Source organism: Elaeis guineensis, chromosome 6 (assembly GCF_000442705.2).
Source record: "Elaeis guineensis isolate ETL-2024a chromosome 6, EG11, whole genome shotgun sequence".
In the NCBI taxonomy this organism is placed as follows: Eukaryota; Viridiplantae; Streptophyta; class Magnoliopsida; order Arecales; family Arecaceae; genus Elaeis; species Elaeis guineensis.
The window spans coordinates 11,541,100-11,552,446 of NC_025998.2; the positions used below are offsets into that span (position 1 = coordinate 11,541,100).

The following is an 11,347-nucleotide window of genomic DNA, read 5'->3' on the forward strand; positions in this document are numbered from 1 at the left end:
GCCATTGTGCAACGTTAAGGTTGTTCAATTGTGATCAAGGTGCCATATATTTGAAATATGGAATAGTCTCTATAAAGCTGCATACATCTAATCTTTTTTTGAGATGAAAGCCTGTGCATTAGGATGCCTCTTTTTCTTGCAGTGACGGAGGCTTAAAAAGAGACGTATGTTCAAGGAAAAAATATAAATTGGCACCCTCCACTCCAAAGCAATGTTCAAGGAAAAAGAGACATACGGACCATGGAGATCCATGGTTTAATGTTGCAGATTGGTTTATAGTTGAATGGTTGGGACTTATTTACGTGGGAAGAGGTTCTTCGTTGAAATTTTTGGTAGTCTTATTTTGTAAGTGCTTTGACCAAGATAATTAAGTTCTACTTTTGTTCAATAAAAAAGATCACTCATGATCAAGATAATATGTCATCATTGGAGGAAGGTGGAGGTGGGGGAATGGACCACATACTTCTAATTTGATTTTACCGTGGCCGCAATGCTGATCATCAAGTCGACACATGGTGGTGGATTTCTGGCGGTCCAAACGTAGCCAGGTGCCTTCCGAGGTTACTTTACCCATGCTTCCGTATGAAAGCAGCCAATTACGTTCCGTATGAATCAAATTTCTAGATAAACATGCAGGTGTAACCTAGACGGATCAAATGCTGTCCAACTACACAAAGTTGGTAGTGCTTAGACTCAAACAAACAGAGCAAAAGGGAAGCCAAATCAAGAACAAATTAAGAAACCTCATATGAAAGCTATGGTCAGGGCTTAACTTTAGTGGTTGGCACTTGGGGGAAGGTTTCTATAATTACGTGAGGTAATTAAACTTTGTTTATGCACTTGTTAGTTATCTAATTCTAAAGAACAAATGCATGGTTCCTTTTTAAGTAGAAAAAGGAAATAGCTTGTTCAGCGAATGCATATATTTGTCAATCCCCACGTAAACAAAGCACCAAAATTTCAAAGCTCAGTTACCTCTAGGAGAAGGTTCGGCACCGAAAGTTACCGGAACTTGCTTGCAAGGACAAACCCAGTATCATACGGCAAGGGGCTCTGCGGTCAACCACAACCATCACACGAGATATTGAGGTATTAGTTTAAAGAGTAAACGCGCTAAGCGAGAGCCATGAGCACGAGGCATGACAGAAGGGACTAGTTCACACCTTATCTCGATAAAGGTCAAATTGCCCAAAGAATCTTTGTGGAGAACTAGCCTGGACGAAGAAAAGCTTGAACAAAACGCGACAACATGCACACGTTATCACAAGGCTAGCAAGAAAGAAGTCAGTCAACCAATGCTTTTTTAGCTGCCAAGAGTGTGGTTATTGGTTGCTCTTGGGAATTTAATCTGTAGCTTCTCCTAGAGGATGAGAACTAAGTTATATTTAATTAGAGCTTAGGCTTAGCTATATAGAAAATAACGTGATTGACTTAGACTGCTCAGAGGACCAGATAGTGGATCTATGGATAGCCCCCGTGAAAGTGGGAATAGAAAAAGTAGGACAAACGGAGAGGTACATGAACCGTCCAACCAGGAAGAAAAAGAAAAAAGAAGAGAGGGGAGTTCCCTGAATCCTGCTTGGTGGTCCAAACCATACAGCTCATGAACAAAGACTTTTGAGAGTAGGAAATCTGCTTAGGAGAAAACCAGCAAGGACAGAACACAAGTTGGTTAAACAAGGCAAACTGCGAAGTAATCTGTATTACAGAAGGATACTTAATTAACATGGGAAATAATCATTAACAGAATCTGCAGAATTAGAAATCCATCAAGACATCATCTCTCAATTTTTTTTAAATACCGAAAATATATTTAGAAAAATTTCAGATATCGTAGGCTTGAGAAATACATGCGAGATGAAGCCATGACGATGACAAACAAGATTAGGAGGACAACATTTTGATCAAGGTAAGGCCACCGACTCAGCTGTTGCCATGGAATAGAAGCTGGACACTTGGCAGGTAAACAGACTCAGGATCCCCTTAGCTTGATATATCTGAAGCTTGTTTTTCTCATGAACAATCTGCAAAACTCCCTAATTGTTGGAGACACGAGTCACCAGGTTGAAATCCATCGTGAGTGATACACTATCAACAGATAACAGCTCATGCTGCAACATTTTAGAGAACTAAAGAGCCACGAAATTACCTGAGAAGGGAAATAGCTGAGCAGGATTATGAGAAAAACAGCAGGATATGATAACTACTGCTTTCCGCAATCCTAACGGTTCTCCAGTTCAGCTGTCTAGGAATCCCTCTGCTGGAAGGATTAATTTGTGAGTAGCATATTTGCAATGGCTCAGTGCCATCCAGATCAATTTGCTGGATGATTTGATAATATCCTGTTCTTCAGATTGCAAATGATTCTTAAAGTGTGTCGAACCATGAACCGAAGTCATCCACAGGTTTTGAGCCTAAGGGAGAATGGGAAGGAAAGTTCATTGTTGATGTTGTTCCCTGCTTTTCTGGGTATGCCATGTTCTTCTCTTCTTCAAGGCAAAGAGAGGCTTCTGCAAGCAAATCGTCGATTGAATCATCAAGACTTGCAGCTCTGCCTACTTGCTTTGAGGAATTAGAGTCGCCTGGGGGTTTGGAACCCAAAAGTGACTGAAAAGAAACATTGAAAGTTGCATATTTCTGGTCATTCAGGGCAGCTTCTGCACGCAAATCATCAATTGCATCAACGAGAGCTGTACCAGCATTATTGCCCGAGGAGCTGGGATCTTGACCAACAGAAAATGGACTCACATGGGTTGATGAATTAAATGTTGCACTTCGAGAAGTTGAAGCATTGTCAATGATTCTATCCATGCAGGAGCTAGAAAGACTAGTTTCACTAAATGAGCCGAGAAGCACATCAAGCTCTTCTTCTGCTGCTGGAGCTTCAAACCTGGAGGTTCTATTCTGTTTCAAGTCTGGATCAGTATGAAGGCCAAGGTGTGACATGGGTCCCTGAATTTCTCTGCTGCCAGACAGCCCTGGAGGTATTGAACCGGTAGTTGCATTAAGCTTGGTAACCTGTTCTGTAGAAGTTTGGGATTGACATTCCTCCAGCACTGTTTCTTGCATGATTCCATGAACATCACAAGAATTGCAAAGATTAGTTTGGCCATCTGCAAATTTGCCCAACTCTGCCTCACGGAGAAATCTTGCTGGAGTCGAGCTGTATTTATGTTCACTCACTATTGGTGCGCCTGATTGCTCAGATATCTGGTACGCTTTCGATTTGTCGATCTGCTACAGCAACAACCAAGAAGGATCATAAAGGATGACTTAAAATGATCATTTTCCTAGAAAGCTTAACAAAGAGTACATATTACATAGCCGCTACTAACATCATCTTCCAATAACACCAAACCGCACCAATTGAAACCACACCACCTGCCACTGAAGTTCATACATTTTGGGACCATTCAAAGCATTGGTGAAAAACCATTCTTGAAGAATTTTATATGTGGCAGAGTATAGCTTAATTTCGGCCTACCATGTTGCTTCCCTGGTATGATATGGCACCCATAACAGTGTATCGGTGTGCATACATACATCATTCATTGATAAGTCCACATATACCAGCTGACTGACTCAGATGATGTCCTAACTAGGGGATGTAAAGGATTTACTCAAACAGAGCGCTCTATGTTAACCAGTGTCATGACAATCTTAGGTAACTCAACCATTTCCAACTCCCAAATAATGATTACTATCAACAAAATCATGCCGCTTGGTATTTCAAAATCTACTCTTTATATTACCCATCTCAACAACTAACAAATCACTCCTGGGTATTTACTTAAGAAGCAAGGTAAATGATATACAGTAGTGGCATGCCCTTTTTTTTTGGTACAAGTAGTGACAAGCTTTTGATCTGGTATAGCTACAACATATCAGTAGCATGCTAATGTTGGAAAGAAAAATTGGGTTTTTTTGGTAATCACCAACACATTTTTTGAAAGTAGTCGTGGCTAAATTGCCTGGTCTAAATTGTTGCCATGCGATACATGTGTCTTCATAAGAGGTACTTATCATAGTCCTTAACAATCCAACAAAATACAGCATGGACTGTTTGTTAGATCGAAACATTACTCTATATCAAAGACAACTGATGAATTAATTTAGGTTCATTGACAAGTGACTCACTTATTTGCTTGACGTAACAATACCTATTAACTGTCATATTAACACAAGAAAGTGATTAGCCAACTTTGTATCAAGACAATAACTTGGCAAGTACTTAGAGAATACATTCTTCATGTGTCTTTCAAAATTTACAAAATCTTTATAATTTTTACGGCCTGCTTGAGTTCTTAGGACCAGCCAGATTCATACTTACATGCATACCTGCCAGATCTTCAAGCTCCAATAAAACTTACGATCTCTCTACATTTTATGACACAATTCACAGCTTGTCCTCATTTAAGGAAATTAAATACAAAATCTTTTTATGGTGAACCCCATATTCGCTGTTCACTTCAAAATCAAGGAAAATATAGCTCACACATCTATATTAACACTCACTACCACCTTTATGTTGAGAAATTTGTAATGGCACTCGATGCAACAAAAGTCCCAAACATTTGGGCGCAGTCAATGAAAACATGGCACATAGGAAAAGGTTCTACCACCTCAGGATTGATATGGTGTAGGAAAAAAATTTACCTCAACTGATTATACAGAGCTAGAAAGCATACCTTAAACAAGCAGTTGAATTCTGCAAACTGGTGGATATGGATCTCATAATTGCACTCCTAACTGATACCTAGGCATGACCCCCCCCAACCATTCTACCCGCACTGAGCCTCTCTAGGATCCATTTCACTTAGTAAAAAGGGTCTTGAGAGGGTTCTCTCCAACCCTCATACCATTACATGAACTTGGGAGAGAGAATTTGAAAGAGAAGAGAGATTTCTCATTATTTTTATTATTTAGCCTGGCTCCCCTTTCCCTATTTATAGAAGAGGGAGGGTGCAAAAAGCTAAAGCCAAACCTGCCTCATCTTCCTCTCCTAGTCGAACTAGGAGGAAGATTTGGGGGCATATAGAACAAGGGAGAGAAACCCACTTAAGTGGTGCCCCTTTTTCTTTCTCACATATATGAGAAAGAGAGGGGGCACTCTCACTAAGGTGCTGTCCCCTCTCTTCTCACTTGCATGAGATAAAAGGAACCAGTCTCTTTAAGTAAGCCTCCACTCACTTCTTCAGCAATGGGTAAGCCTCCACTCACTTCTTCAGCAATAGGCTCAATAAGGTCTGGTAACACGTCTAATTTAGAGCCCAAAAATCTCAAACTAACAAGCGTGCAACATATACCGAGCCCAATACTCCATTATAATGGACCGATATCATATATAGAGCCAAATAAATATCTCTAATAGCTTATAAAGCTAATTCTGGTAGTCCAATTATGTGATGAACTACAACAATCTCCTAAAGGCTGAATTAATGAGTCCAGATCTATGCATGCAAATCAAGGATCTTGCCAGCTGCATGCACAATTTCCAGAATAGGTTGAATCAACTATAAAGCGCATGGAAAAATACCGATAGACTAGATTTGAGACTTTGATCAAAGATCATTAGGTGTATGATTAATTAACACTTGATTAATCAGACCTATCACATCATATATGACCTGTAATACTTAAGATTGTAAGTCACCTGGAAAGCAGTGTTATGACACACCTCCAAAGTTGGATGTGAGATAAAATCCTTCCATATAATATCACATGGATTTGCGATTCCATCCTTTCACTACAACCAACAGCTCATGTTGGTCATCGAGAAAACAATCATGAACTGTGCAATCCATAATCAACAAATATCTATCAGGCCATGAGTTAACCAAGCACCGGAAACACTTTTTTCTCCAAAATATTTGCAAAAACCATAAATATACTATATAATTATTTTATTTGAAAAATAAATTATTATCAGAACACTTCTCTCGATTTATTTTTGCTTGGTTGTTTTTTGGACGAACAAATTATTATCCCGATACAAGTGATGGTCGGCATCTCACATGATTTCAGCATAATCTTATACATCCAATAAGCCACCACATACAAACTTGTATCGTAGTCAGATCAATCAGCTATCAAGGTGACTCGATTCATGCCAGTTTACATGGAACCCTCAGGTCATAGGATATGCAAAGGCTATTATACGATAAGAACATCGTCGATCATGACAGTGTAGTTTTAGTTAGGTGTGCTCTCAAACTAGCCAGTCGACGTGATGTCTCACAACCAAGTGTTAATGTGGAGTCTTTCCTCTGACAACCGAGAAATGGTTACCACTATTTCATCATCTACCATCAACAGCCATATAAATCAAGTCTCCCAACATCATCCTTCATTTCGACAGTTTAAGGAATAAGAAACCAGTCTTAGTTCTGCTTCAATGGACAATCAATCAGCTAAATCTTCCACATTGTTCCTATAGATCTTAGGTATCTAATACCAAAGAGACATCACATGGTATTATAATTTTCCCAAAAATATGTATGAATAAAATAAGAGAATTATTAATGTCTCAAAAAAATAATATCTTATATGAAAAACATGGCTTTGCTAGGGCACCAATTTCAACAATCAGCTCTATATGGATAATGCACTACAGGCAACTGAAATATCAGGGTTTGGTTGAATCCAACATCTCTTAGATAGATTGCCTTTTTAAAGGTTTCTAAAAATAGTCATCTAAATCAGGAGAGAGGCATTATTACTGTGAATGGTTACAAAGAACCACAGACATGAAAATTCATGAATGATTAATTCACATGGCCCCCAAACTGGAAAAGGCTTGGTCACAAGTAAAGAACTTAAAAGCAGAGGCATAATGCAGATCACATATTTACAAAGTTAAGGCTTGTAACTAAAATTGGCAGGAAAAAGCAAACCCATGATAGTTATGCTTACCAGCTCTTCAGGTAATAAATCTTCTTCAACAAATAGCCTCTGTGAAAGCTTTAGTTTTGATAACTGTGCAGCAAGTGCATGCAAATCCATGGAGAGAAAAGATACCTGACATATAAAATGAAATACATTCAAAAGACAGAGCAAAATGGCAAAACAGAAGTCCATTGCAAGAGGAAGGGGATCTGGGATTTTCCTTCATGAGGCCATTAGATGCATCATAAAAACAGCGTCAGTTAAATAATATAATGATTCAATTCATAGAAAGGAAAATGCATACAAATTGAATTTGAGATCAGTATCAACTACCAGACCGAATCCAAAGTTACTTTGGGTATCATGTTCATTTGAACTTGCGACTGGTATCAAATTTACATTATGCACCAATACTTTCCTGGGAGATTGAAATTAATATATTTGAATGCAATCAATGTTTACCATAAAAATTCACAAGTTAAATATCAAAATTATCGATAATTAATATCGCTTGCTGATTATATATAACTCAAGAATATCATAAGATTTTAGGCCCAACATTAATATAAACATTGTAAACTAACTTGGTTATCCATACAATGTGAATGATTAAATTCATATGTTCATATATGGATCATATTAGGTATATAATTTCAGACCTAGAAAAAGAAGCAAATTGGTTAAAGTAAAACAACTACTGGCATCTACAAACACTACCTATTCAGGACTCCGTAATCAGTCATTCTATTTACAGATATTTTGGTTCAGAATTCAGATTATGCCAAAGCGATGGTGAAATGTAAAAACACCATGTTGCACTCATATTGCACTCACCAGTCTGAACTTTGAGGTAGTCCGTGACCTTGCCTTTGGTCAAAATAAAGCAATTTTTATGTAATGATATTTGATAAGGGACCTCTCATATGATAATAATATAATGGTGTGAATGAGATCCAGGCAAGGTTGTTTCAAGTTTAGAAGCTATCACATATGTGATGGCATTAAATGATCCACCTTGATTTCAAGAAACTGCCCATGATTTCTTTTGTCTTTCTATGATATTGCAATTCTCCCCTCTCCCTCTAAGTTTTCAAAGTATGGTTTCATCTTCTCATATTTATGAAAGGCTCAAATAGACAGCTGATGTAGCATCCCAATTACAAAAGGGACCTTCTTGGAAACAAAAAGGTTATGAGCTTATGGATGACAGATGGGGGAGTGAAGGGGCAGTGCATGAACAGAAAAATATGACCATAAGGCTTACTATTATGGTCGCTAGAATCAATTTTAAAATTTGACTTTGTTGGTAGTGTGCAATATGTGGGGATTAGTCCTAGAAAGAACTCTAAAACTCTCAGACTCATTAATTTTATTAGGATGACATAGATACCTAGATCCTTATTATCTCACATGCCCTAATTCTAGGAAAGGACAAACAGATACCAAGATCTAGAGCAAATAGTGCTACTTACATAAGGCATTCCTAATTCCTTATTTTTCTTGTGGAGGCTGCCACCATTGCACCAGACTCACCCTGCCTCTCCCTGGGGAGATTCGCCTTCACTGCTGCTTACAACAGAAAATGCTAAATCATCATTCTACAACATGAACCCTCTACTTTTTTCATCCAGGCTTGACACCAACACTGACATCCCGTCGTCAGGTGCCATGATAATTGGAAGTGATGATATGTAAAAAGCTCATATTGGTATTTGATAGCAGAAAAGCTATAAAAGAGAATTCAGTATGTTGTGAGGGAGAAGAGAGTAGAACTTTCAACTCTCCTTTGATGAAGGAATCAACACATGATATGAATAAATAGCATACAAAAGCGTGCAAGGAGGATCATGTATATATGGAAAAAAAGGTCGTCAGTTATGGTTACCGGAGAATCAGTTAAGAGCATATTCGAAGTACTTCATAAAATTAAACATTAAAAGATTTTTCAGACAGGCAATGCTATACTCAATCTTACTAATTTTTTTTATAGCTAATAACACAAATGAAGATCATTGATGCAAAAGCATAAAAGTATAGGCCAACTGATAAACAACAATTTGTGAATAACTAGTTATAAACACATGAAACTGATAAACTAAAACCTCACAACTTGATGTGGGGTCATCGTCCACAATGAAATTGTCATCTGCACACCAGGATAAGAGGCCCTCCACCCTAACAGAAAGCATAGAGCTTACACCCTGCATAAAATCTAGAGACAGTAACGGTCAACATCCACAGAGGATTGCCGAGAACCTTCAAATAAGCATATATTAGAAGAGCTTATAGTATTAATTTTGCTCAGAAGCTAAGAAACAGATGAACCAACACTGTTGCAGAAGACCAGCTAGGGTTACATTTGTATGCAACAAAATGCCTAACATGAGACTACCTATACATAAATTATAATCTTTTCAGAATGTCACAGGCTCACAGCCATCTGTTTAAAGAGGCTGACATGAAGTGATTAATAGATTCAGGCTATACTGATTTGAATGAAAATGTGGCCTTCAGGCAGGGATTTTAGTTTTTTTTTTCCTAAAAAAATTATGTTTGGTTATTTGGCAGACTGAGGTGTGCCACGTTTCGACAAAGTCCAATACAAAAACCATTGCAAATATGAACACCTGGTGCTGGAGAAAATGATTGAAGGATATCGTCAAAATTGGACTTGTGTATCCTCTTTTGCTTCACCTTAATTTCTTGTTCTCTTCCCTTGTATATCTACAGTTTTTCCTTCCTTTTGTACGTATACTTACTTTAAATTAATTAAATTGAGTGGGGGAAGTACCTTATTTCCACCGCATTCCATCAAAAAAAAAAGACATTGCAAATAGAGATTACTGTGTGCATTCAAATTGAGATTATGCGAAAAATCCCGAAATAAGTGGCTGCAAACATGCAAAATTTCAAATTGAGATTTATCTTCCACACCAAATTTATTTCTTTCATATGCCATAAAATATCCATAAGAGATGGGATAAATAGATGGATAGATAGTGAGAGAGGTAGTTACGGAGGGAAAGCTCATCCAAGGAAAAGGCGGATTGGGACGTTCCAAGATCGCGATGCTCCTGCGGTCGGGACCGAGCTTGCTCGATTAAGTAAGAGAAGTCCGCGCCTTTGCTCTTTGGCCTAATCTCTCCGTCCGCTGGTTTAGTTCCGGCAGGGCTCTCGGCACCATCCCTACCGTCGTCGCCATCGTCGTCGTCGTAGCGATCCCAGTTGGAAGGGAGGTCGCGGGCGCTGCCGTGGGCTCGCCGGGGCTTCGCCTCTCCTCCGCCTCCTCCGGTGGCGGCCTTCTTCTTCTGGGCGCTCGCGGTGGCCGGCAGCTGGTGGTTCTTCCGGCCCTGCTGGGAGTGGCTTCGCTTCGATTTGGCCGACGCTTTGGGATCCATTTTTGATTTTTTTCGTTCTTTCTTCTCTATTGCCACAAGGATTTGCTTCTTCTCTGCGCTTCCCATTCAAACCGCCATTACTGGTGAAGAGAAGTCCGAAAACTCGCTGTTTCTTTTTTCTTTTTTTTTTTTTTTTTTTTTTTTTTAATGAGATGGCAATCGATTAGGGTTTCTAAAAGTTTGACAGAATCACTTTTTCTCACTAAATTTGAAGTGGGCTCCCAGCCGCGGACTTGCATACTTTGGCGAAGAAAGATTGAGTTTTTCTTTTTTAATAATTCAGCTATAATTCTCTCGGGTTCCTTATCGAGATACCCATGATATCTCAACCATCCCGCTAACATGAGCCATGATTGGGCCTGGCCAGCACCGCTACAAAAATTAAATTGGGTGAGAGCGAAGCCTGGTACTTAACATGTGGAAGCATGAACGTTTTCAATTCTTAGAGATTAAAAAAAAAAAAAATTCTTAAATTATTGATTGCATAATAATTTTTTTTTAAAAAAATATATTTAATAATAAATAAGATAAAAAATTTTATTTTATATTTCAAATTAAAAATATCTTTTTATTTGAATTTAAATTAAAAATAGTTCTCTATTCCAAATATAAATTAAGAATAACTCTCCATTTCTAATTGAAATAACCGTTATACCCTTATACCCTCATACGATTATGCAACAAGATAGTATTATTTTATAATAACGTAGTACTGATTTATAATAAGACAGTACTATCTTTTAATATCGCAGTATTATTAACACAGTACTGATTTATAATAAGGCAATATTGTTTTCTAATATCGTAGTGTTGTTTTATAATACGACAGTACTATTTTATAATAAAATAATATTATTTTATTATAGTGTTATATTACAATAAGACAGTACTGTTTTATAATAAGACAGTACTGTATTATAATAAACAAGTACTGTTTTGTAATATTCTTACACGATAATAAGGCAGTATTATTTTACACTAAGACGGTATTATTTTATAATAATGCAGTACTATTTTTTAATATCATAGTATTATTTTAATGTTGGTTTATAACTGCATGGATA

At 37.7% G+C, this 11,347-nt stretch overlaps 1 protein-coding gene across 5 annotated transcripts; it reads right to left on the bottom strand.

The window, feature by feature from the left end:
- Window positions 1–1,672: 1,672 nt before the first annotated feature.
- LOC105047256 (protein ECERIFERUM 16-like) lies at window positions 1,673–10,640 on the bottom strand. 5 transcript variants are annotated; one of them, XR_012142036.1, is made up of 5 exons: window positions 9,902–10,637; window positions 8,988–9,097; window positions 6,913–7,017; window positions 2,150–3,237; window positions 1,673–2,024 (listed from the first exon to the last, which is right to left on the bottom strand). XR_012142036.1 is itself a non-coding variant. In XM_073259172.1 (5 exons), the coding sequence occupies exons 1-5, from the start codon at window positions 10,347–10,349 to the stop codon at window positions 2,573–2,575; spliced, it is 1,239 nt and encodes a 412-aa protein (XP_073115273.1). In that variant the 5' UTR covers window positions 10,350–10,640; the 3' UTR covers window positions 2,432–2,572. The 5 variants fall into 5 exon arrangements, 3 of the variants coding, with proteins under 3 accessions (XP_073115272.1, XP_019706625.2, XP_073115273.1); XR_012142035.1 differs by having other exon boundaries at window positions 1,673–2,036; XM_073259172.1 differs by lacking the exon at window positions 1,673–2,024 and having other exon boundaries at window positions 2,432–2,607; window positions 2,697–3,237; window positions 9,902–10,640.
- Window positions 10,641–11,347: the final 707 nt, after the last annotated feature.